Raw genomic sequence first — 27,199 nt, forward strand, 5'->3', positions numbered from 1 at the left:
CATAACCCTGAAAGCAGTCAATATGAAACATAACTGTTAAAATTGAGATTCTAACTAGTTGTCATTACCTTAGAAATGACAAGGAATTCCATCCAGCAAATATGGCTGAAAACTGTATATTCCAAATACTATTCAGTTTTATAGGCAATTTTTTTTTCATTATTATTGTACATGTGATAAAAATAAAAACAATAGAAATCCCTCATTGGGAAAATAAGAAAAATATAACCTCACAATTCAAAAAAATCTCATGGATACTCACAGGATATTCATTTACAACTCCCTTATAAACTTCCAAAAATTCTTCAGCCTGTATCTTGTCCAAACGGAACATTTGAAGAGCCGTTATGTCAAACCCTCCTTCTGTTATTGCTCGGATGATGCCACCAAGGTTACCTTAAAAACACCAGATTTCATGTCAAAGCTTTCTCTTACAAAAAAAAAAAATAAGAAAAACTAGAAAGAGGAATTCCAATACCCAACAGTAATTAAATACTTAACATAACTGTATCATAAAGTAATTACTGTATAGCAAAATGAAAACAACACTTTATTTCAACATCTCTAAATGAATAAGTGTAATTTCAGTTTTCTAACATTGGCAATGAAAATATTTAAATTATCAACAGTTTAAGCAGATCACTAAGTTAACATTCTTAAATCTCATTGGGTTGCCCAAAATGTTTGATCTTAACAAATTATATTTTTTTCAAATACAACTCCATGCTGATTTAATGACTTAAAGCATAAAGTTTGAAGATTCCAAAATAATTTTGGGGGGGAAATTTGTTTCCAAGACCTAATATGGTAGAACACTGGAAAAACCATTAATCATGTCTAATTGTAAGCACTGTTCTGCATTCTCTGCAATCTGAGATTTGTCAGGTGGCTTATTCATCAAATACCATGGATTATCCATCAAAGATAGGATTGCAAGACTCGACTCAGAGGTCCGGTTAAACTACCTAATGAAAATAACTGCAATCGGTATTTTTTCAACGAATACTGAAATTACAGCTAGTATTCTAAATTCAAATCTATATCACAAACAACGATCAACAGAAGGAAGGATAATCGAGAATCCTTTAACTTCACCGTTATGATGCTGACAATTCTAGAAAATCAGAACTTGAATACAATCTAAGACTGATATCATAAATCAAAAACACTACCTACTAGTAAAGACAAATAAAGCTTTCAGAAAGTATCTTTTATTTCAAAGAAAATCCCCTGATGTTCATGTTGCTTTCTCTCTACAAGCTCTGTTTGGAAATTTACCAGTAAAAATTTAAATCATTCAAAATATTTCCGATCTTCCCTTACTCGACACAAGCCTCTAATACAGTTAGGAGACACACTAGAGGTTAATGGCAAGAAGCAAAGAAGACATATCCCAGAGGCTCTTTGTTAATTCAGCATTTAAATGGGCAAGTTTTGATAGCGCTAAGCTTCAAAGCTCTTAACTTAATAGCTTCCTGCCAGCGAGTCTTTTCTTAAAGGTGGTGATTCTAATCTAACCTGCCCGGTTGCTAACGCTAACCCAACTTCTCAAGTTGGGTCTAGTGGCAGAAGTGTTCCCTTCAGTAAGGGTTCTGAATGCTCACTGAGCCTTACAAAGTCAAGATCATCTCACAGAGCCTCAAATTTTTTATTTACTTTTGACCCTTCTGCTGCTAAACTCTTGCCTTCCTACAATCTTAGCCGCTCTTATTATTATTATTATTACTATCCAAGCTACAACCCTAGTTGGAAAAGCAAGATGCTATAAGCCCAGGGCCCCAATAGGGAAAAATAGCCCAGTGAGGAAAGGAAATAAGGAAATAAATAAATGAAGAGAACAAATTAACAATAGATCATTCTAAAAAAGGCAACAACGTCAAAATAGATATGTCATATATAAACTATTAACAACGTCAAAAACATATATGTCATATATAAACTATAAAAAGACTCATATGAGGAACGTGACCGTGTTAGTAATTTGGATCCTAGTATCCCTCCACTCACTAAAGCAAGTGCTCTTGTGCAATTTCATAAATTTTTAAGCAATCGGTAATTTTCCTAACTATACAAACCTCAGTCATTTCATAGAAGTATGCTTTCAGCATTGCTAGAACTCGGATGGTAAGATTTTTAACAAGGTGTTAGTAGTTACTGAAGGGTTGTTGCATAGAAGGCCCAGTCCCCACCAGCACACTCAGTAACCAATTCAACCTTTAACTTTGGACTTATGGGGTATTTGATGCGATAAGTGTAACTTAAAGGACTCGTTTGTATAGTTAGGAAAAATACAAATTACTTATAAATTTGTTATTTCTTCCTTGTTCCTACACATGAACCCTTGTTCTCAAATAGGAGACATATCCTTAGGAGGGAGGAAGTCCCTATAACCAACTGGCTAGTTTATTTTCCCATGAATGTCAAAGCACTTTAGTCCAGTGTAGGCGCAAAAGTATAGACCCCTGTAATCCTACAAATGATCCGAATATGAAGATGAGGCAGTGTTAGGCTACTTATACCATCGACTGATTTAAGGTCAAGGGAAGAACCTATATCCGTGTGGATGATATGTTGTTTAGATGTACAGTATGGTCACATAAAAACATGGGTGCATACTTCTTAAACAGGCTCATTGTTAAGAAAAGTTGCTCGATCATCTGGCTCGCCTACATCCATCATCTGGTCCAGCGAATAACCGAGTGACTGCTGTCCCCCCAATGGAAGGGGAAGAAAGAAGAGGTAAAAGGTCAGTCGATCTTAACTCTCATTCTGGCCTTATGTCACAACAGGTATCTTAGACAAGATGCTAATTGGCTAATGAAGGAGCTAGGTTTTCTACTTCTGTTGAGCCCCTATCACCAGTTCAAGGATACAGGTATCCAGGAACATGAGGGTATTGCATTAGCTAATGGTCAATGAAGGTCGTCTGTTGCTAACAGATTAGTGTCTACCTAAAAAGTGCTTTTGACAGCTTCTTCCTGCAAGTTGGAAGAGGTCGATATTCTGGCTTCATATGATCAAATCTGGGTCTCATCATCCCCTTGTAACAGCAAGCGTCCGATTACTGCGCGAAGCCAGAGAGAACAGTTCCTAAATCTCTATCCTTATCCCTAACAGGAAGCCAAGTCATTCTGGTCCTCACTAGTTGCCTTTACAAGGAACAGCTAAAGAAGGGTTGGACTTCAGGGCACCTGAATTCAAGATCCTTGCCACACACTCCCAAACCCAGGAGATTGGGATCTTCTACCCTTCCTAATGAGTAGCAACCCTGGACATGATATGCTGTTTCTGAGTTATTTTGCCTGGGCTACCCCTGGCTAGTAAAGTCTTTTTTTATTTTCTCCGGCTTTGAACTGTCCTGAGAAAAGGCAAAGAGTGCCAATGCACCTAACCTGTGGTCCAGCCAGGATGTCACCTGGAGGCTCGCTATGGAAACAACTTCCATGTTGGCAGATTCAGTAGCGTCTCCTTCGCTTCTTGACATTAACCACTAGAGTATCTCATTACTTTACTAAAATTATGTCCACTGATACGAAAGATGGGAACATTTTTAAATATTATACGTCTTACAGGATAATGTAGATAAATTGAGCTTCTTAAGAAAAGGCAATATGAAAAGCAGTAGATTCCACAAATAGCAAATTTTCTTACTTAAACTTTATTCATTACCAAAACTACTCACCGGCTGCGATAGCATGAGGCTTGATGATACAACATGTGTTATTGACAAATTTTGCAGTCGTCTCGGGCACTAATGCATTATTCATTTTTGATGAAGGAAAAAAGAATTCTATTTCCTGTAAAATGCCAAACAAATATCTTTATCAATATACTTTCCTGGATGAAAAATAGCATTAAAAAACAGGCAAATACTGTACAGTACATTAATACCTTGGGTTGTGAATAATTTTGAATAGGAGAAAATCTGGATACAAGCAAAAAATTTCACTCCATATGTGCCTTTTTATGTGAACAAGTACTATTGAGACTAGCACACAGTGCACATATGCCACCCATGCCCCCATTTTGTTCCGCATTACCTCACACCCCTTGTCTCTAAATAGCTTCCTTTTGAAAGTTAAATACAAGTAGCAAAAGATGATCAATTGTCCAGAAAACATAAATTAAGTGATTAAGTTAGTGATAGCGAATATCCTTCAAGATTATAATTTTAAGAATAATTACCATGACAAACCTTTAGAAATGAGTTTACACATTATGTGCATTCAAGGATGCGTGGAACGTACAGAGGGAATTTCCTTTATTTCTTGTGTAAAAAATCATTTCAGGTTGTGAGCTTACTCCCAAAACGAATTATACTCTTAAACCGAGGTACTAATGTACATTTGTTTACAGAAAAAAAAAAAAACTTTTTACTGAATAAAACTCTAAGAAAATATACCAACAGTAAAAAGTTATTTGCATTTTTCTGAAATTTCTTATTAAAGTCATTTACATGCATATCAGTTAGGCATTGAAATATGGCAAGTCTTTTTAGCTGTAAACAACACACCAGACATGACACATTGCCGAAATCATTCTACAGCTACCTTCAGAAAGCCTAAATTACAAAATAACCATCATAAGAGGGAAAAATGTTATTTTCATTAGTAAAATAAATTTTTGAATATACTTACCCGATAATCATGTAGCTGTCAACTCCGTTGCCCGACAGAATTCTACGGAAGGGATACGCCAGCGATCGCTATACAAGAGGGGGGTGTACTCACAAGCGCCACCTGTGGCCAGGTACTGCAGTACTTCTTGTTGACACCACTTCAATTTTTCCTCGGTCCACTGGTTCTATGGGGAGGAAGGGTGGGTCAATTAAATCATGATTATCGGGTAAGTATATTCAAAAATTTATTTTACTAATGAAAATAAAATTTTTCAATATTAAACTTACCCGATAATCATGTAGCTGATTCACACCCAGGGAGGTGGGTGAAAACCAGTGTACATGTATATCAAGAAGCTAAGTATCCCGTATTTCATATTATCAGTTATTCAAAATAACAATGAAATTACAAGTACCTGGTAAGGAAGTCGACTTGAGCCATTACTCTGCCTTAAATAAGTTCGTCTTCCTTACTGAGCGCAGCGTTCCTCTTAGGAGGCTGAACAACTCTAAGGTGCTGAAGTATCAAGGGCTGCAACCCATACTAAAGGACCTCATCACAACCTTTAACCTCGGCGCTTCTCAAGAAAGAATTGACCACCCGCCAAATCAACAAGGATGTGGAAGGCTTCTTAGCCGACCGTACAACCCATAAAAAGTATTCAAGAGAAAGGTTAAAAGGTTATGGGATTATGGGAATGTAGTGGCTGAGCCCTCGCCTACTACTGCATTCGTTGCTACGAATGGTCCCAGGGTGTAGCAGTACTCGTAAAGAGACTGGACATCTTTGAGATAGAATGATGCGAACACTGACTTGCTTCTCCAATAGGTTGCATCCATAGCACTCTGCAGAGAATGGTTCTGTTTGAAGGCCACTGAAGTAGCCACAGCTCCCACTTCATGTGTCCTTACCTTCAGCAAAGCAAGGTCTTCTTCCTTCAGATGAGAATGTGCTTCCCTAATCAGAAGCCTGAATAGTAAGAAACTGAGTTCTTAGAACTTGGGAAAGAAGGTTTCTTGATAGCACACCATAAGGCTTCTGATTGTCCTCGTAAAGGTTAAGACCTTTTTAGATAGTACCTAAGAGCTCTAACTGGGCAAAGTACTCTCTCCAGTTCATTCCCCACCAAGTTGGACAGGCTTGGGATCTCGAACGACTTAGGCCAAGGACGTGAAGGAAGCTCGTTTAGCAAAAACCGAGCTGCAAGGAACATGTAGCCGTTTCAGATGTGAAAACAATGATCCTGCTGAAGGCGTGGATCTCACTTACTCTTTTAGCTGTTGTCAAGCACACGAAGAAAAGAGTTTTTAATGTGAGGTCCTAAAAAGAGGCTGATTGGAGAGGTTCAAATCTTGATGACATAAGGAACCTTAGGACCACGTCTAGATTCCAGCCTGGAGTGGACAACCGACGTTCCTTTGAGGTCTCAAAAGACCTAGGGAGGTCCTGTAGATCTTTGTTGGTGGAAAGATCCAAGCCTCTGTGGCGGAAAAACCGCTGCCAACATACTTCTGTAACCCTTGATCGTAGGAGCTGAAAGGGATCTTACTTTCCTTAGATGTAACAGGAAGTCAGCAATCTGGGTTACAGTGGTACTGGTTGAGGAAACTGCATTGGTCTTGTACCAGCTACGGAAGACTTCCCTTTGAGACTGATAGATTCTGAGAGTGGATGTTCTCCTTGCTCTGGCAAACGCTCTGGCTGCCTCCTTCGAAAAGCCCCTAGCTCTTGAGAGTCTTTCGAAAGTCTGAAGGCAGTCAGACGAAGAGCGTGGAGGTATGGGTGTACCTTCTTTACGTGAGGTTGACGTAGAAGGTTCACTCCTAGAGGAAGAGTCCTGGGAATGTCGACCAGCCATTGCAGTACCTCTATGAACCATTCTCTCGCGGGCCAGAGCGGAGCCAATCCACGTCAGCCGTGTCCCTTTGCGAGAGGAGAACTTCTGAAGTACCCTGTTGACAATCTAAAACGGCGGGAATGCATACAGGTCGAGATGGGACCAATCCAGCAGAAAAGCATCCACGTGAACTGCTGCTGGGTCTGGAATCGGAGAACAATACAACAGGAGTCTCTAGGTTATCGAGGTAGTGAACAGATCTAAGGTTGGCTGACCCCACAGGGCCCAAAGTCTGCTGCAAACACTCTTGAGAAGGGTCCACTCTGTGGGGATGACCTGACCCTTCCGGCTGAGGCGATCTGCCATGACATTCATACTGCCCTGAATGAACCTCGTTACCAGCGTGAGCTTTCGATCTTTTGACCAGATGAGGAGGTCCCTTGCGATCTAGAACAACTTCCACGAAAGAGTCCCTCCCTGCTTGAAGATGTAAGCCAGGGCTGTGGTGTTGTCAGAGTCCACCTCCACCACCTTGTTAAGCTGGAGGGACTTGAAGTTTATCAAGGCCAGAAGAACCGCCAACAACTCCTTGCAATTGATGTGAAGTGTCCTTTGCTCCTGATTCCATGTTCCCGAGCATTCCTGTCCGTCCAAAGTCGCACCCCAGCCCGTGTCTGATGCGTCCGAGAGGAGACGGCGGTCGGGTTTCTGAACAGCCAAAAGTAGACTTCCTTGAGAAGAAAGCTTGTTCTTACACCACGCGAGAGAAGACCTCCTCTCTTCGGAAACAAGAACTGAGACCGTCTCTAGCGTCATGTCCTTTATCCAGTGAGCAGCTAGATGATACTGAAGGGGGGGGAGGTGGAGTCTCCCTAACACGATGAACAGGGCCAGCGATGAAAGTGTCCCTGTTAGACTCATCCACTACCTGACTGAGCATCGGTTCCTTCTCAGCATGCTCTGGATGCATTCTAGGGCTTGGAAGATCCTTGGGGCCGACGGAAAAGCCCGAAAAGCTCGACTCTGAAGATCCATAACCAGGTAGACAATGGTCTGGGATGGGACGAGCTGAGACTCCTCAAAATTGACCAGGAGGCCCAGTTCCTTGGTCAGATCCATAGTCCATCTGAGAATCTCCAGACAGCGACGACTTGTGGGCTCTTAAAAGCCAGTCGTCTGACGGAGCCGGACACAAGATCATGGTACTGCTGCACAGTCTGTGAACTGTCAACCATGGGGAAGCGAGGAAGTACAGTGACAACCCGAAGCTGTCTAGACTGTCTGGGTCGTATAGACAACTCCTTATCGGGTTGCTGAGGTTGTCGCACTGCGTCACAACAAGTCACTTCTGCTGGTTGTTGAACGTCTTCCCAGTGACACACTGACTCCGTAAACAAAAAATCCTCTAACAAGGACTAAGCTTGGACTGCATGTCTTGCAACACAGCTCAAGGTCTATGGGAGCAGGTGTGGTAACAGACGGGGTTAGCGACTGAAGTGGAACCATTACCTTCCCTGGAAGCATGTTATGCTTAAATAAAAGTCCATAGGAGGCTACGCAGCAAAAGGCTCCTCTCCAAATGACAGAGTCCTCAAGGGAATATCAGAAGGAGGGAGAAAAGCACTTTCTCATCTACAGGGACCATATCCGAGAAAAGCTAAGTTCTCTCAGTGAGGGTTTCACTGGTGCAAAAGCAGCAGACTAGAAGGCAACGTTATGAAACTGCTTGACAGTCTAGTGAGTTGGCAACAACCAAAGATGTGTGACTGAGAAGCATGCGGTAAGGTATGCAGAGCATGCTGTATGTAGAGCATGCTGTATGCAGAGCATGCTGTATGTAGAGCATGCTGTAAGAGAAGCAGAGCATGTTGCATGGCGTGTAACATTTCTCAGAAATTCCATGACCAGTGCTAGATTGAGTAATATCGCATTACTGTCCATGAAAGTGCACGTGCCGAGGGAATTGATTTAGACTGTTTTGTTGATGAATTTGATAGCAGGCATGATAATCGTAGAATTAAGCTGCACTAAATATACGATCTATAATCTACTTCACCTCAGGACAGGGAAACACGCCCTGTTGGCAACACTGCATTACTTCATGCATGCTTGCATGGGGTTTTAATATCAACATAATATTTACATTACATTCATAACTCATGATTCATTTTTGTTTTGAAGGTATTTTGCCATATTTGCGATTTGTTAAAAATATATTGCAAGGAATACATATATATTTTTTTTTTTATTCAAGTAATACGAATAACCTCCATTATCATAATGTTTGTGTAGGCATACATGTATATGATTACAAATGCAAGTTATGAAAGTAATGAGGTGTTATTATTGTCATTTGTTATTTCAAAGTTGAATGGGAAAGGCTCTTGAGGAGAAAGTGGCAGATGCATGCGTTGAGGTGGCTGACTCCTAGCATGAGTTTCTTGTCTCAAGAGTTGCGCTTGCTGTAAGGGTAGCGGATGCGCAGTAGCAGGTTCCTGAGGAACGAGTTGAGGTTCCTGAGGTGTGAGCTGCGAGAGTTGAGGTAGCGGCTGCGCAGAACACAGTTCTTGTCTCGCGAGTTGAGGTTCCTGAGGTGCTAGCCTAAGCTGCAGCGAGTGCTGAGGTGGCTGCCTCATGGATGGAAGAGGTTGTCGTACCTCAAGAGATTGATGCCTCGCTGGTGGAACCGCAGGCGGAAGCGGAGGAAGTAAGGCATAAGACTCCTGCTCCCATTGCTGAGGTTGCCTTAAGGAAGGCGGAGGTTGCTGCACACCGCTGGTAACTGGCAACTCAGTACGCGGTAAGGTATCCTGAGGAACCTCAACTTCGTACGCCTGGCAGACTGGACTGCGGTGAGGCGGAGCGATCGCAGGAGGAGGTGTAACCTTCTCAGCCTGACACTCACGCATTAAGACCGCAAGCTGTGACTGCATGGACTGCAGCAAAGTCATCTTGGGGTCGACAGACGCTAAGGTCTGCTGAGGCAAAGCCTTAACAGAAGATGAGGTCTGTTGCGGCATCACCTTACCTCTCTTAGGAGGTGTGCAGTCACCTGATGACTGCGGAGAGTCAGAGCTAATCCAATGACTGCAACCAGGTTGTAGAACTCTTGAGGTCTGGACTTTGCGTTTGAGAGGTCTTGAGACCTGAGTCCAGCGTTTTCTCCCTGACATTTCTTCTGCAGACGAGTAAAAGACGGGCTCAATCGTCTGCGGGTGGGAGTGACGGTCTCTGTAAGACACGCCCGCAACCACCGAGGATACTTCTGTGCGCCGATCAAGGCCTGCCGAACCCTTTTGCCCTTCGACATTGCTTCTCCCCTGGGCTTGGGAGCTTGCAAGAGGTCCCGGACTGGGAGGACGACTGGCACGCACAGAAGTACCCTCACGCACAACACTGACACACTTTGCGCTAATCACTTTTGATTTTCTGTTTGCACTTATTTCACTGAACTCGAAACTTTAAGTGGTTTGTACCTGAAACACGCAATTCTATCCTTCCTTAAAAGTTAGTAATTGCGAAAACAGAATTACAATGTAACAGAAAAATCTAATGAAAGATAAATAATTCAGTGGCTGGAAAGAGACTAAACACTAGATCAAATAAACTACGTTTAAAATCTCTCACCGCATAAAGCTTGAGAACAAGAATAAAACTCATGAAACGTTTACCTTCTTCCCCTAAAGAGACTAGGGAGAAGAGCAAAAACGATAACAACGTTACTCGCTTGAACGAAACGTTTATCCAGCTCTCTCTCCCTCCGTCTCTATATCTCTCTCTCTCTCTTGCTTAGAACCTGAGAGAAGAGCCCAATCATATATATCGTTAAAACATATTATTGTTAAAGGAAAAAAACTGAAATATTTCCCAAATAAAAAGTTCCTTTATTAGAATTAAAACCATTAAGCTAAGAAAGAATGAACAAAACGTTAGAAACGGTTACTCTTACTGCAACGTGACACCGTGAAAATTCTCTCTCTATCGTAACGATAGAGCGCAGGTTGAACGTTCTGAACGTCAACAACTGCAGAGACAAAACAAAACGTTAGTTCAACTTTGAAAACAGTACGAGACTATCAAAGAAATTCTTTCAAAAACATTAAAATAGCATAATATGTTAACAGGTAAAACCGAAATGACGGGCTCAATGTTAATAGACTTCGGTACCAAGAAAAGACCGCCTACTATTAGGAAAGGTCGAATATAAACAAATATAAAAATTAATTTTAATAAGTTTATAATAAAAGGAAGTTAATCGAAGAGGCCTATAAAAGGCGGAGAGATAAAAAAAAAAATCTATAACTTTTGTTAAGCAAAATTAAGAAAGAGAGTCTATACTCTCTTAGACACCAACACTTCCGTCTAAGGGAAGGGTCGGCCATTTAAAGGTGAAAGAGAGTTCATACTCTCTTCGTCACCATAATTAATCAAATTAATTCCAAAAGCTAGCTAAGCTAATAATAAAACTTCCTGAATAGCGAAAGCTGAAATCTTAGAGCAATACTTCACCAAAAACCGTGAACAAGACTCCAAAATTATAAGCGTATCCATGAACGTCTTGCCGGAAGCACGACAGAGGAAAAATTGAAGTGGTGTCAACAAGAAGTACTGCAGTACCTGGCCACAGGTGGCGCTTGTGAGTACACCCCCCTCTTGTATAGCGATCGCTGGCGTATCCCTTCCGTAGAATTCTGTCGGGCAACGGAGTTGACAGCTACATGATTATCGGGTAAGTTTAATATTGAAAAATTATATCATAAAAGTTACATTCCTTTTAACTCACTCTGAGATATAAAGGTCTTGAATACAATTTGAAATTGGAATGCTACTGCACTGTATAAATAAGTAAAAGTAAAAAGTACTCACTCTTGTTGCCGAAACATCAGAATCTGATCCATGAGCTGCGTTAGATTGTTTATCTTTGCCAAACTTTGCTCTTATTGTGTCTGGGGCATCTTGCCTTGCTGCCTCCGAATCTGTAGGACCTAATGTTTCCCGCCACCTCTTGACAGCGTCCGTGGTAATCAATTCCATTGCAACAACTGCACCACTTGTTACATAATCTAGCAGAGGCCTAATAAAAGTTCAAATCAGCATTAAAATGTGTCCAGGAAGCCAAAAGTGTGATACTGCAAATGTGAATGTACAAAGATCATGTAGTACATTAACATTCCCAACAATGATTTAACCCTTTTACCCCCAAAGGACGTACTAGTACGTTTCACAAAAGCCATCCCTTTACCCCCATGGACGTACCGGTACGTCCTTGCAAAAAAATGCTATAAAATTTTTTTTTTTTTCATATTTGATAATTTTTCGAAAAAATGCAGGCATTTTCCAAGAGAATGAGACCAACCTGACCTCTCTATGACAAAAATTAAGGCTGTTAGAGCAATTTAAAAAAATATACTGCAAAATGTGCAGGGAAAAAAATAACCCCCTGGGGGTTAAGGGTTGGAAATATGATATTTTAATTATAAAATAAATTTTTTGAATATACTTACCCGGTGAATATATAGCTGCAACTCTGTTGCTCGACAGACAAAAAACTGTACAAAAAAAAACTCGCTAGCGATCGCTATACAGGTTGTGGGTGTGCCCATCAGCGCCAACTGTCGGCCAGATACCAAACTCCATGTAAACAAAGACTCAATTTTCTCCTCATCCCACTGCGTCTCTATTGGGGAGGAAGGGAGGGTCATTTAATTTATATTCACCGGGTAAGTATATTCAAAAATTTATTTTATAATTAAAATATCATTTTTAAATATTTAACTTAGCCGGTGAATATATAGCTGATTCACACCCAGGGTGGTGGGTAGAGACCAGTTAAATATGTTTACATCTTATGAGCTAAGAGTTTTTATTTCATTTTAGAAGTTATCAAAATAACAAAAACAAAATAAATAGGTACCTGGTAAGGAAGTCGACTTAGACGATTACTCTGCCTTATAAGTACGTCTTCCTTACGGAGCCTCGCGATCCTCTTAGGATGCTGACAGACCCCTAGGAGCTGAAGTATCAAGGGCTGCAACCAATACAACAGGACCTCATCAAACCCCTAATCTGGGCGCTCTCAAGAAATTACTTTGACCACCCGCCAAATCAACCAGGATGCGAAAGGCTTCTTAGCCTTCCGGACAACCCATAAAAAACATTTCAAGAGACAGATTAAAAGGATATGGAATTAGGGAATTGTAGTGGTTGAGCCCTCACCCACTACTGCACTCGCTGCTACGAATGGTCCCAGTGTGTAGCAGTTCTCGTAAAGAGACTGGACATCTTTCAAGTAAAATGACGCGAACACTGACTTGCTTCTCCAATAGGTTGCGTCCATTATACTTTGCAGAGATATATTTTGCTTAAAGGCCACGGAAGTTGTTACAGCTCTAACTTCGTGCGTCTTCACCTTAAGCAAAGTTCGGTCTTCCTCACTCAGATGTGAATGAGCTTCTCGTATTAACAATCTGATAAAGTCTGACCAAGCATTCTTTGACATAGGCAAGGATGGTTTCTTAACTGAACACCATAAAGCTTCAGATTGGCCTCGTAAAGGTTTAGTACGCTTTAAATAGAACTTAAGAGCTCTAACAGGGCATAAGACTCTTTCTAGTTCATTGCCTACGATCTCCGATAAGCTGGGAATATCGACAGATTTAGGCCAAGGCCGAGAAGGCAGCTCATTTTTGGCTAGAAAACCAAGTTGCAGCGAACAAGTGGCTTTTTCCGACGAAAATCCGATGTTCTTGCTGAAGGCATGAATCTCACTGACTCTTTTAGCCGAGGCTAAGCATACCAGGAAAAGAGTCTTAAGAGTGAGATCTTTCAGGGAGGCTGATTGTAACGGCTCCAACCTGTCTGACATGAGGAATCTTAGTACCACGTCTAAATTCCATCCAGGGGTAGCCAAACGACGCTCCTTGGTGGTCTCAAAAGACTTAAGGAGGTCTTGCAGATCTTTATGTTGGAAAGATCTAAGCCTCTATGCCGGAAGACCGATGCCAACATGCTTCTGTAGCCCTTGATAGTGGGAGCTGAAAGGGATCGTCCTTTTCTCAGGTATAAGAGAAAATCAGCTATTTGAGCTACAGAGGTACTGGTCGAGGATACAGAAACTGACTTGCACCAGTCTCGGAAGACTTCCCACTTCGATTGGTAGACTCTAATGGAAGACGCTCTCCTTGCTCTAGCAATCGCACTGGCTGCCTCCTTCGAAAAGCCTCTAGCTCTCGAGAGTCTTTCGATAGTCTGAAGGCAGTCAGACGAAGAGCGTGGAGGCTTTGGAGTACCTTCTTTACGTGTGGCTGACGTAGAAGGTCTACCCTTAGAGGAAGACTTCTGGGAACGTCTACTAACCATCGAAGTATCTCGGTGAACCATTCTCTCGCGGGCCAGAGGGAAGCAACTAACGTCAACCTTGTCCCTTCGTGAGAGGCGAACTTCTGCAGTACCTTGTTGACAATCTTGAACGGTGGGAATGCGTAGAGATCCAGATGTGACCAATCTAGGAGGAAAGCATCTATATGTATTGCTGCTGGGTCCGGGACTGGAGAGCAATAGATTGGAAGCCTCTTGGTCAGTGAGGTTGCAAAGAGATCTATGGATGGTTTACCCCAAGTGGCCCAAAGTCTCTTGCACACATCCTTGTGGAGGGTCCATTCGTTTGGAATTACTTGCCCTTTCCGACTGAGACAATCTGCTATGACGTTCAAGTCGCCTTGGATGAACCTCGTTACTAGGGAGATGTCTTGACCTTTTGACCAGATGAGCAGGTCCCTTGCGATCTCGTACAACGTCAGTGAGTGGGTACCTCCTTGTTTGGAGATGTACGCCAAGGCCGTGGTGTTGTCCGAGTTTACTTCCACCACTTTGCCTCGAAGGAGATACTCGAAGCTTTTCAAGGCCAGATGAACTGCCAACAGCTCCTTGCAGTTGATATGCATGCTCCTCTGACTCGAGTTCCACAGACCTGAGCATTCCCGACCGTCCAGTGTCGCGCCCCAGCCCAAGTCCGAGAAGAGAACGTGGTGGGGAGTCTGAACAGCCAGGGGAAGACCCTCTCTTAGGTTGATATTGTCCTTCCACCAAGTCAGACAAGACTTTATCTTTCCGGAAATCGGGATCGAGACCGCTTCTAGCGTCTTGTCCTTTTTCCAGTGAAAAGCCAGATGGTATTGAAGAGGACGGAGGTGTAGTCTTCCTAGTGATACAAACTGTTCCAGGGATGACAGCGTCCCCACCAGACTCATCCACAGCCTGACTGAGCAGCGTTCCTTCTTCAGCATCTTCTGGATGGATAGCAGGGCTTGATCTATTCTGGGGGCTGATCGTCTTGTTGTTCAGCAACGTCCTCATCAGATAGTTCCTCATCCGAAAACTGATGAGGAAACGGCAACGGAGTGGGTAACGTCTGGCTCGCTGAGTCCGGTCGCACTGGTGCATGCGTGACAGAGCCGGACGCAACGTCATGGAATTGCTGCACAGTCTGTGAACTGTCAACAACCATGGGTGCGCGAGGAAGCACAGCGTCCACCCGAGACTGTCTAGACCGTCTGGGTTGTGCAGTCAACACCATACCGGGTTGCTGAGGTTGACGCACCGCGTCAAAACAAGTCACCTCTGATGGTTGTTGAACGTCCTGAACGTCAACAACCACCTCCGAGCGTCGCTTAACGTCAACGTGCGTCTGGTAACCCACACTGGGTCGCATCGGTGGAGGAACCACCTCAACTGGTAGACGCGAGAAGGTTACCTCAGCGTCAACAGGACGCACAACCGACCAGTTGGAAGGTTGTTGGCCAGAAGGTTCGGCAGCAACCTTCTCCGCATTAAAGTCCTCTATCAAGGACGCAAGCTTGGACTGCATGTCTTGCAGCAAAGCCCATTTAGGGTCTACGGGAGCAGGTGCGGCAACAGACGGGGTTAGCGACTGAGGCGGTACCGCTTTCCATCCCTGAAAGCCTTGTTTATGCATGACATAATTGTACAGCAAAACTACAAAGGCTCGAAAACAGCTGTGAAGTTGACCTGTAAAAAACTTGGAGCGTCTCCTGGCCAGGCGCCAGGGAGAGTCTACGAGATTTGAGAAGTCTATCTGGGCAGAGGCAGGAACTCCCAAGCCGAGAACTTCTCTCGTGTCATATCAGACTCTCGCTCTATAAACCAGTTTAAAAGAAGGGAAAGCAAAGGCTGTATCCCCCAAACTCCTCCTGGTGATAAACCAGTCGCTTAGCAGACGTAAAGCTCTCTAGGAGAGCGAGAGAGCACTAGCTTATAAACAACGGCTTCGAAGTAGCTAGGCCTAGTGTAAGCTCTGACGTTTAGGCGAACGAGGAGCAGCAGTTACAAAAAGATCCGGACAAAGATCCTTAAAAATCAGCATGATTTAATTAAAGTCCATAGAGGGCTAAGCAGCTTAAGGCTCCTCTCCGTCTGATAGAGTCCTCAAGGGAATATCAGTAGGAGGGGGAACAGCAACTTCCTCATCTAAAGGAACCTTGTCCGATAAAAGCCGAGTCTCAAGCAAGGGAGAGACCTACCGTGGTGGCAATGCTTTACAAGCAGAGTCCACACAAACTGGTGCATTAGTAGCGGACCAGGACGCAACGTCATGTAACTGCTTGACAGTCTGTGAACTGTCAACATTTGAACTGTCAACAACAACAGGTGCGTGAGGACGCACAGCGTCCAATCAAGACTGCTTTGACTGCCTAGACTGAGCAGTCAAAACAACACTAGAATGCGGAGGTTGACGCACAGCGTCAAAACAAGTCAACTCCGATTGTTAGCGAACGTCCTGAACGTCAACAGGAGCATCAGCAAGTGGCCTAACGTCCAAATGTGGCTGAAAATCCACACGAGACCGCATCGAGTGTGGTTCTAAACAACCTGACTGACGTGACTTAGCTACGCCAACGTCAACAGGATGCACAAAGGAACGTTAAGTTGGCTGAAAGCCAGGATATCGATGAGATAAACGGCTAGACTCAACGGACTAATCGGCAGAATAGTCTTCCATAAGGGAGGCAAGCATATTCTGCATGTCTTGCCGTACAACCCATTAAGGATCCACGGAAATGGTTGCGGTAAGAGACGAGGGTAACGTCTGTGACCGCAACACTTTGCCAACAAAAAAGACTCTCGGAGTCTGTGTTACGCTTTTGTTAGGCGGCGAGCAGTTTTCCGATGACTGCATAGGGTCAGAGCTGTCCTAATGGCTGCAACCAGGACGCTGGACCTGTCCTGAAAGGACTGACTTTCGCTTAAGGGTCTCGAAACCTTGTTACAGGTTTCTTATGCGAAAAGCCTTCGGATGACGAGGAGAAAAAACGTCTCTCTCGCCTTATGGTAGGGGAGATCTTGGTAAGATACACCCGATACCATAGAGGGAAACGTCTGTTCGCTGATCAAGGCCTCTCGAACACATAAGTCGTACGACATTACTTCTCCCCTGGGCTTGGGAGCTTGCAAGAGGTCCCGGACTAGGTGAACGATAGGCACGAACAGACGAACCCTCGGACGCAACACTGTAACACTGCGCAATATCACTTTATCACTACGATTTTCTGTTTTGCACTTATTTCACTGAAATCGAAACTTTTACTGATTTCTACCTGAAGCACGCAATTCTACCCTCATCAAAAGGTAGTAAATGCGAAATCAGGCATATAATGCAAGCACATTAATACCAGCAAAAAAAACAGTAAACATCTTTTAAGATAAAAAAAAAATTCAGTGGTTGGGGAAGAGAATAAACACTAGTTCATTCAAAACTACGTTTTCAATCTCTCACCGTACATTGCCTGGAGACGAGAATAAAACTAAAAACGTTTTATCCTTTCTCCCCGTACAGAGACTAGGGACGAGAGTAACTCGAGAACAACGTTACCCGCTTGAACGGAACGTTTTCTCTCCTCTCTCTCCCTCCGTCTCTATATCTCTCTCTCTTTCTCTCTTGATTTCGCACCTAAGAGAAGAGCCCAATTACGTTTCGTCAAAAAAACATGTTATTTGACCAAAGGAAAAAACTGAAAGGTTTTTCAATTAAAAAGTTCCTTTAAAATAGAATTTAAAACATTTAAGCTTTGAAAGAATGAACAAAACGTCAGAATCGATTTACTCTTTCTGCAAAGTGAAACCGTGATACACTCTCTCTCTATCGTAACGATAGAGCGCAAACTGCGTAGCATAAATAAACTAAACGTTTGTGACGGGCCGAGAGAGGGGTTGTGAAATCAAAGGCAGATTGGAAACGACTGAGTTATATTTTTGTGGAACACTCTCCTTATATACAAAACCTCAAGGCAACAGGACATGACAAGTTCACAAGACAGACAAAATCACAGAGGAAACACCAGACTTGAATTTTCATGTTCGTTTTAGTGCGAGGGAAGAGCGAAGATACAACCATAATATATACAAAAGGAATTATGTACAATTGTGTGAAACACGGTTGGTACACGTTAGTTCATCTTTGAAAACAGTACGAAGACTATTCAAAGAAATTCTTTCATAAAATATTTCATTTAAAAAGTTTTAAATCCTTAGCTCTTTAAAAGCTATTTACGATTTAAAGGGCTCAACGTTGATTAACTTCGGTTTCCAAGTTAGGACCGCCTAATCTCAGGAAAGGTCGCATATAAACAAAACATTAAAATTTATTTTTTATGTTTATTATAAATGGAAAGTTAATCGAAGAGGAAAATCTATAATTAATTTATAACGTGATAAGATAATTACTAAAAGCCTAAACACACTTCCGTCTAAGGGAAGGGTCGGCCATTTAAAAGTCAAAGAAAGTCCATACTCTCTTTGTCACCAAAAATTAAATCTATCCAAAACGAGTTCAAGATTTAAGATGAAGATAAAACACCTGCACTGCGAAAGCTCAAACCAGAATATAGTACTTCACCAAAGATGATGGGAAAAACTCCAGGTTTCAACAGCGAGTAAAGTACGTCTTGTCGACACGTTGACAGAGAGAAAATTGAGTCTTTGTTTACATGGAGTTTGGTATCTGGCCGACAGTTGGCGCTGATGGGCACACCCGCAACCTGTATAGCGATCGCTGGCGAGTTTTTTTTTGTACAGTTTTTTGTCTGTCGAGCAACAGAGTTGCAGCTATATATTCACCGGCTAAGTTAAATATTTAAAATTCCAAATAGCCTGGGGGTTAAAGGGTTAACTGGTCACTTTCTTTTCATCTCAATAGATTGGTTAACTGAAAGTGCTACTGTATATTGAATTTGTGAGCATTTAAGTATCTTTTATGTATAGTGTTGCCATCTGTATACAGTATTAAAATTTCAAGTATTTAGCATGAATGGTTTTCAACCTATCCACAAAACTGGAAAAATATTTTGTATAAGTCATTAAAACTACTGAAGACAGTATATAGCATAATTCTCATGATGAACAACTTTTAATCACCGTTATTTCACTTTATATATCATGCAACTTAACAAAATCAAATGTTAATCAGAATTAAACAAAACATCATAATTTTTTAAAATCTATTACTGTATTCCTTTACTTACCTCTGAATAGAACTAGCTATGAAGTTAACCCTTTTACCCCCAAAGGACGTACTAGTACGTTTCACAAAACTCGTCCTTTTACCCCCATGGACGTACCGGTACGTCCTTGCCAAAAACTGCTATTCAATTTTTTTTTTTTGCATATTTTTGATAATTTTTTGAGAAACCTCAGGCATTTTCCAAGAGAATGAGACCAACCTGACCTCTCTATGACGAAAATTAAGGCTGTTAGAGCAATTTAAAAAAAATATACTGCAAAATGTGCTTGAAAAAAAATAACTCCTGGGGGTTAAGGGTTGGAAATTTCCAAATAGCCTGGGGGTAAAAGGGTTAAAACGTCAACTTGGTGATTTTGGATAACCAACCCCACCCTGCCTTCTTACCCACCCTCCCTCAAATTATAGATTAAAACCCTCCTCATTAGATTGGATGAAACAGACGGCAATGGCAGAGGCCAAGGGTTAGTGATGGAACAATTTAAATAATTCCTCAGATTTAAGTGAATTTGAACATCATAGGTAAGTATCACCTCAAAAGTGGGGAAGAGGGTGGGTCACTAGTTCTATTCAGAGGAAAGTAAGGAAATAATAGATTATAGATTAAAAATCATGTTTAATTTCCAAGAAACTTACTTCTGAATAGAACAAGCTAAATAACACACTTCCTAGGCAGAAGGGAAGCGATGCATATAAACAACTTAAGCCAAAGACTACTGTACATATCACAAATTAAGTCAATTAATTTATTTAAAATAATGCCAAAACATATAAGATATGGAAAATATAAAGAAGAAATTCACCATAAAGTCAACTTCCTCACTTTTCAAATTACTAACCAAGAATCACAGTGTTAGCTACAATCTAATAGAGAATACCAAAGAAATATTTTTGGACCTCTTCATTAGTTGAATCAATGGATTTATTAGAAGTTGATTCGAAAACGAATTCAGCGAACATTAGGTATACAATGTGATACATATCAAACCGAGGAAATAGTTTTATAATTTGACATATGTAAATTTAACTGGCTCATTTGAAGTTGTGATTCAACAACGAAATTCACTCTAAATTCAAAATATAATATGCAAGTTACATTGAAATCGATATAAAAAAAAAAAATAATCAATACAATCATTTCAATATGTCCCTTGTCAAAATTATTGATTCAAGACAAAATATATCTTAGAAATCGTACAAGGCACTCTTCAAATAATGATCAGCAAATAAAAAATTAAGTTCTCCATAATTATATTGCAAGAACTCTTCCTAAAGATAAATTCTTAGGAAATCTGAGGAAAGTGGTTAATGCTCTGACATCATGCATTTTACCCTTCAGAAAAAGGCAAGGGAGATTCATCCAATGAGACGTGAGAATGGCCAATCAATTCCTTTAACAAAAGGACAACATTCAGACATTAGTCTATGAAGTAAAGGAATTTATTGGCTACTGTTTATTTCTTAATTATTGTATACTTCTATCCTTCTTTATAGGAATGGCTTGGGAATTTCTTTATCCCTCTGAGGAACAGAAGACGAACTTGGTGCATCATCATTTCATGTAGTTATACAGTCATCCATTCACGAAGCTATATAGAAAATTTATTCAGCTTTCTGATGACTTTTCTAGTTTCTTTTTATCTTTATTCCTTTGCTTATTACACCACTAAACATCAACATAAGTGGGTTAACATATGTCACTATTCACCGTAAAACTCTTTGCAAGTCATAAGGCTGACAAGTGATTTTCTTAAGGATGGAATCACCAGAAGGTTACATAAATCACAAAAGGTGCATCAGTCTATGGTTTTGATTCAAGAGTTCAAATTGTGGAAGCACTGCTCTTGAGAGATAGTTCATAGTCCAGGATCAACAGTCTTTTACATTCCTTGGATCTCATTTTAGGAAATTTATCAAGTATAATTTCTTCATAAGTTCCAAGGACGCGTCATAGCTAGCCCCTCCTAACAAATGGATAGGTAGACTTCAAAAGGAGAAATATCACTGCATTAAAACATGGATAAATGGCTTTAACACAAAAAATACTTACTCAAAGAAAGGCCTGCCTTCATGTTCTCTGTAAAACATAGCTGCTTGAGATCTTAAAAGCTGAACCATCTTCATCTGGCTGACCTCAAAATCTCTGCTTTGTATGATGTCAATAACCTCACCTAGTCTGTGTACTGCATCTGGTTTTACCATTGCAAAAGTTCTGTAAATAAGAGTAATGGCGCTAATCCTCAAATCTTTATCAACAGGTTCAAAAATTTACAAATTTGGTAAACATATTTGTTTCTACAGAATGTACCAATATATATGCTTTATACAAAAAATAGCTTAATAAAGTATCCTAAAACAAAATTTTTTGACATGGCAAATGAAAGTAGAACCCTGCTATACACCTGACCAAAATGTCAAGGTTCAAGTGGAAATAGGATTCAATAAAAAAAATTATCAACAGGCAAAACATACCAATACAATTCCTATCAGAAAAATTTATAAACATATAAATCTTCTAGGCCCTCAGTTTCATATACAGCATTCTTTTATGATCAATCCTGTGATAAGCAACAAAACCTGATTGGTAACCAAGAACTATTAAAGGTATCTTTTTAATCCTTCAGCAACGCCATCAAATTTTATAAAAACAATAGAGTATTTGTTACTAATAACTAGGTTTCTTATTTTCATAATGTCAAAAAGTGTCATCTCCTGATTTTTTCATCAAATAATCCTATACTTTGGATCAAGGAGGATAATAAGGGAGGGTACTGATTGGTGATCCAGTGTACAACTTGAAACTGTGCTAAAATTCTAACATACTTTCAAAAGTTTTCAGTGCGCTTCACTATAGAATAGGCCACTTTCAAATGCACTATCTGATGTCAGTAATTAACTCACCGAAACTAGCTTCTCTATAATTATTCCCAAAGATTAACTAAATAATCTGGCAATGGTTAGATAGTGTACTTGTTTCAATTTATTGTTATTTACAGCAACATCACAAATTCCAATATAGTACATCTATACAACAATTACATTATCATTATGTTTGCATTTGTAGTATCAACTTCATGTTTAATATAGTACTATGTATTATCAATACATAGTACTATATTCATTATCATTATTAATCTTAATTATTATTCTTGGTCTTACTATCACCAAAGTAATCTGTTATCAGCAGTGTATAACATAGTGCTTTTAAAAAAAGAAGTTAAACCATTTTTATTTTATTCTGCTTTTATACTATTGCATACATGAACTTGGCTTTGAAAATTCTCAATTTGAAGGTACTCATCCAAGGCTTATTGCATCTCTAAAGGAGAGTCTAATGCTGTTGACAGCTGTTCTAAGAGTATGGGAAATGAGTGGTATTACTATAGCTTACATGCGTTCATTTGTAATTCAACCTTCCATATCATCTATTATCCTCGGTTTGGATATTTCAAGATTTGTCAGATAAAATACTACTGCTTCGTCCCCTCAACTGCATAACAGATATGGTCAGCTCGCTACCAGATAATGTATGCAACCTCCAATTCTAACATTTAACCTCTATAATCTGCAATCCACCATCTTCATTGCCATAATATGGATCACCCCACAATTTTCTGAAACTTATATAATGTACAGTAAATCATTAATTGAAACATTTACCTTGCAACTGTCAATTTGATTGTTTAGAATTTCATTGAAGATGAAAATCCAATTCACTTATACTGTATTCTCACCTCTGTCTTCTAGTACTAATGTGTTCTCTGGTGGTGGCATCTGCATAGTCTGTAATCTTGAGCTGTCTCGATAAAATTACGATAGTATTTCCAAGATAGAGATCCCTCTCGTCAATTCCCTCTATCTGGAACCTCTTCAAAAATAACCGCTGTGCCCGTAAGTCGTACTGAAAACGAAAGGTTGAGACACATTTTTGAAAACTTAAGACTATTTTAATAAAAAGTAGAATAAAAACATTACTAACAGTAGAGGAACATTTAGTCTTTTTGAACAAAAACAATAACTATATTGATTTTGATGAATTTACATTAAAATACTCTGGATCTTAACAAATTAATCTATCAGAATACAAATACTGTACAGTATTCATCGTCCATGACAAATATGAAATATTCTAGCACCTCAAAATGCATGAAATATGTTATTTTTATTAGTAAAATAAATTTTTGAATATACTTACCCGATAATCATGTAGCTGTCAACTCCGTTGCCCGACAGAATTCTATGGAGGGATACGCCAGCTATCACAATACTAGAAGGGGGTGTACTTACCAGCGCCACCTGTGGCCAGGTACTCAAGTACTTCTTTTTGACACCTCCTCAATTATTCCTCGGTCCACTGGTTCTCTATGGGGAGGAAGGGAGGGTCGATTAAATCATGATTATCGGGTAAGTATATTCAAAAATTTATTTTACTAATAAAAATAACATTTTTCAATATTAAACTTACCCGATAATCATGTAGCTGATTCACACCCAGGGGGGTGGGTGAAAACCAGTGTACAAGATTAAAGGATAGCTAAGTATCCCATATTTCATATAACAGTTATCTCAAATAACAATGAAATAATAAGTACCTGGTAAGGAAGTCGAATTGAACCGTTACTCTGCCTCTTTTTTAAGTTCGTCTTCCTTACTGAGCGCAGCGTTCCTCTTGGAGGCTGAATCAACCCAAAGGTGCTAAAGTATATAGGGTTGCAACCCCTACTAAAGGACCTCTACAAAACCTCTAACCCAGGCGCTTCTCAAGAATGAATAGACCACCCGCCAAATCAAAAGGATGCGGAAGGCTTCTTAGCCTACCGTAACAACCATAAAAACAACAATAAAAGCATTCAAGAGAAAGGTTAAAAAAGGTTATGGGATTAAGGGAATGTAGTGGCTGAGCCCTCACCTACTACTGCACTCGCTGCTACGAATGGTCCCAGGGTGTAGCAGTTCTCGTAAAGAGACTGGACATCTTTAAGATAAAATGATGCAAACACTGACTTGCTCCTCCAATAGGTTGCATCCATTATGCTCTGCAGAGAACGGTTTTTATTAAAGGCCATCGAAGTAGCTACGGCTCTTACTTCGTGGGTCCTTACCTTCAGCAATGCAAGGTCTTCCTCCTTTAAGTGAGAATGGGCTTCTCTAATCAGAAGCCTTATATAATACGAAACCCCGTTCTTGGACATGGGCCTCGAAGGTTTCTTGATGGCACACCATAAGGCTTCTGACTGTCCTCGAATAGGTTTAGACCTCTTAAGATAATATTTGAGAGCTCTGACAGGGCAAAGAACTCTCTCTAGTTCGTTACCTACCATGTTGGAGAGGCTAGGTATTTCAAACGATCTAGGCCAAGGACGTGAAGGAAGTTCGTTCTTTGCTAGGAATCCGAGCTGAAAAGAACATGTTGCAGATTTGGTCGTGAAACCAATGTTCTTGCTGAAGGCATGAACCTCACTGACTCTCTTAGCTGTTGCAAGGCAGACGAGAAAAAGAGTCTTGAGGGTAAGGTCCTTGAAGGAAGCTGACTGGAGAGGTTCGAACCTAGATGACATAAGGAACCTTAAGACTACGTCTAGGTTCCAGCCTGGAGTGGATAGACGACGCTCTTTAGACGTCTCAAAAGACTTAAGAATGTCTTGAAGGTCCTTGTTGGAAGAAAGGTCCAAACCTCTGTGGCGGAGAACTGAAGCCAACATACTCCTATATCCTTTAATCGTAGGGGCTGAAAGGGATCTCTCATTCCTAAGATGTAGAAGGAAGTCAGCTATTTGGGTCACAGAGGTATTGGTAGAGGATATTGAATTGGCTCTACACCAGCTTCGGAAGACTTCCCACTTAGATTGGTAGACTCTACGAGTGGAAACCCTTCTTGCTCTGGCAATCGCACTGGCTGCCTCCTTCGAAAAGCCTCTAGCTCTAGCGAATCTTTCGACAGTCTGAAGGCAGTCAGCCGAAGAGCGTGGAGGTTTGGGTGCAACCTGTCTACGTGAGGTTGACGTAGAAGGTCCACTCTTAGAGGTAGAGTCCTGGGGATGTCGACTAGCCATTGAAGTACCTCTGTGAACCATTCTCTTGCAGGCCAAAGGGGAGCAACCAGCGTCAGCCGTGTCCCTTCGTGCGAGATGAATTTCTGCAGAACTTTGTTTATTATCTTGAACGGTGGGAATGCGTAAAGGTCGAGATGGGACCAGTTCATTAGAAAAGCATCCACATGAACTGCTGCAGGGTCTGGAACAGGGGAACAGTACAGCGGAAGTCTCTTGGTTATGGAGGTGGCAAACAGATCTATAGTAGGTTGACCCCACAAGGTCCAAAGTCTGTTGCACACACTCTTGTGGAGGGTCCATTCCGTGGGAATGACCTGATTCCTTCTGCTTAGGCGATCTGCTGAGACGTTCATATTGCCCTGAATGAACCTCGTGACCAGAGTGAGGTTTAGACCTCTTGACCAAATGAGGAGGTCCCTTGCGATCTCGAATAGGCTCCTCGAATGGGTCCCTCCTTGCTTGGAGATGTAAGCCAAGGCTGTGGTGTTGTCTGAGTTCACCTCCACCACTTTGCCTAGCAGGAGGGACTTGAAGTTCAGCAGGGCTAAATGAACTGCTAGTAGCTCCTTGCAGTTGATGTGGAGCAATCCCTGTTCCTCGTTCCACGTTCCCGAGCATTCCCGTCCGTTCAAGGTCGCACCCCAGCCCGAGTCCGATGCATCTGAGAAGAGATGAAGATTGGGGGTCTGAATAGCCAACGATAGGCCCTCCCTGAGAAGGAGATTGTTCTTCCACCACAGGAGAGTGGTCTTCATCTCTTGGGTGATTGGGATAGAGACTGCTTCGAGAGTCGAACCCTTGTCCCAATGAGCTGCAAGATGGAATTGAAGAGGGCGGAGGTGGAGTCTCCCTAGCTCGACGAACAGGGCCAGTGATGAAAGGGTCCCTGTGAGACTCATCCACTGTCTCACCGAGCAACTGCTCCTCTTCAGCATGCTCATGATGCACTCTAGGGCTTGGCTTATCCTGGGGGCCGATGGAAAAGCCCGAAAATCCTGACTCCGAATCTCCATTCCCAGGTACACAATGGATTGGGAGGGAATGAGCTGAGACTTTTCTATGTTGACTAACAGACCCAGTTGTCTGATTAAGTCCAAAGTCCAGTTGAGATTCTCCAGACAGCGACGACTCGTGGAGGCTCTCAACAGCCAGTCGTCTAAGTAGAGGGAGGCTCTGATGTCCGATAAGTGTAGGAATTTTGCTATATTCCTCATCAGATGAGTGAACACCATAGGAGCTGTGCTTAGGCCAAAACACAGGGCTTGGAATTGGTAGACAACCTTTCCAAAAACGAATCTCAGGAAAGGTTGGGAGTCTGGATGAATAGGAACGTGAAAGTAGGCATCTTTCAAGTCCAACGAGACCATCCAGTCCTCCTGTCTGACCGCTGCTAGGACCGACTTCGTCGTCTCCATCGTGAACGTCTGCTTGGTGACATACGCGTTGAGCGCGCTGACGTCCAGCACCGGTCTCCAACCTCCTGTCTTCTTGGCCACAAGAAAGAGACGGTTGTAGAAGCCCGGGGATTGATGGTCCCGGACTATAACCACTGCCTTCTTCTGCACAAGTAGCGACACCTCCTGGTGCAATGCTAGCCTCTTGTCCTCTTCTTTGTAGTTGGGAGAGAGGTTGATGGGAGATGTGGTCAGAGGTGGTTTGAGGCAGAATGGAATCCTGTAACCATCCCTCAGCCAACTGACAGACTGGGCGTCTGCACCTCTCTTCTCCCAGGCTCGCCAGAAGATCTTGAGTCTGGCTCCTACTGCTGTCTGGAGATGCGGAGAGTCAGTTTTTTCCTTTAGATGTCTTGGAGCCTTTCCTAGACTTGCTCCTGTAAGAGTCTGGACGGGAGCTTCCTCGGCTGGGGGCTCTACCACGAAAGGGCGGTATGAACCTCGTAGCAGGGGTATCAGCCACTGGGGAGCGATAAGTCTTGGGGACTGAGGTAGCAACCTTAGACTTACGAGCCGATGAGGCTACAAGATCGTGTGTGTCCTTTTGTATCAGGGCAGCAGACAAGTCCTTAACCAGCTCTTCGGGGAAGAGGAACTTCGAGAGCGGAGCAAAAAGGAGTTGTGACCTTTGACAAGGTGTAATGCTGGAGGAAAGGAAGGTACACAGCTGTTCCCTTTTCTTCAAAACCCCTGATACAAACATC

General features: G+C 41.7%; 1 protein-coding gene across 2 annotated transcripts in view; it reads right to left on the bottom strand.

Annotated features, from left to right (window-relative positions):
• nmdyn-D7 (nucleoside diphosphate kinase homolog 7) overlaps positions 1–27,199 on the bottom strand; it is an 83,554-nt gene that overhangs the window by 33,674 nt on the left and 22,681 nt on the right. For both annotated transcript variants that reach the window (XM_068359277.1, XM_068359279.1), the window contains 5 exons: positions 22,723–22,889; positions 21,039–21,200; positions 11,323–11,530; positions 3,683–3,797; positions 263–396 (listed from right to left, as the gene is read on the bottom strand). In XM_068359277.1, the coding sequence (XP_068215378.1) occupies positions 263–396; positions 3,683–3,797; positions 11,323–11,530; positions 21,039–21,200; positions 22,723–22,889 (786 nt within the window). The remainder of the gene's footprint in view (positions 1–262; positions 397–3,682; positions 3,798–11,322; positions 11,531–21,038; positions 21,201–22,722; positions 22,890–27,199) is intronic.

The sequence above is a fragment of the Palaemon carinicauda genome, chromosome 35, assembly GCF_036898095.1.
Source record: "Palaemon carinicauda isolate YSFRI2023 chromosome 35, ASM3689809v2, whole genome shotgun sequence".
Classification (NCBI taxonomy): domain Eukaryota; kingdom Metazoa; phylum Arthropoda; class Malacostraca; order Decapoda; family Palaemonidae; genus Palaemon; species Palaemon carinicauda.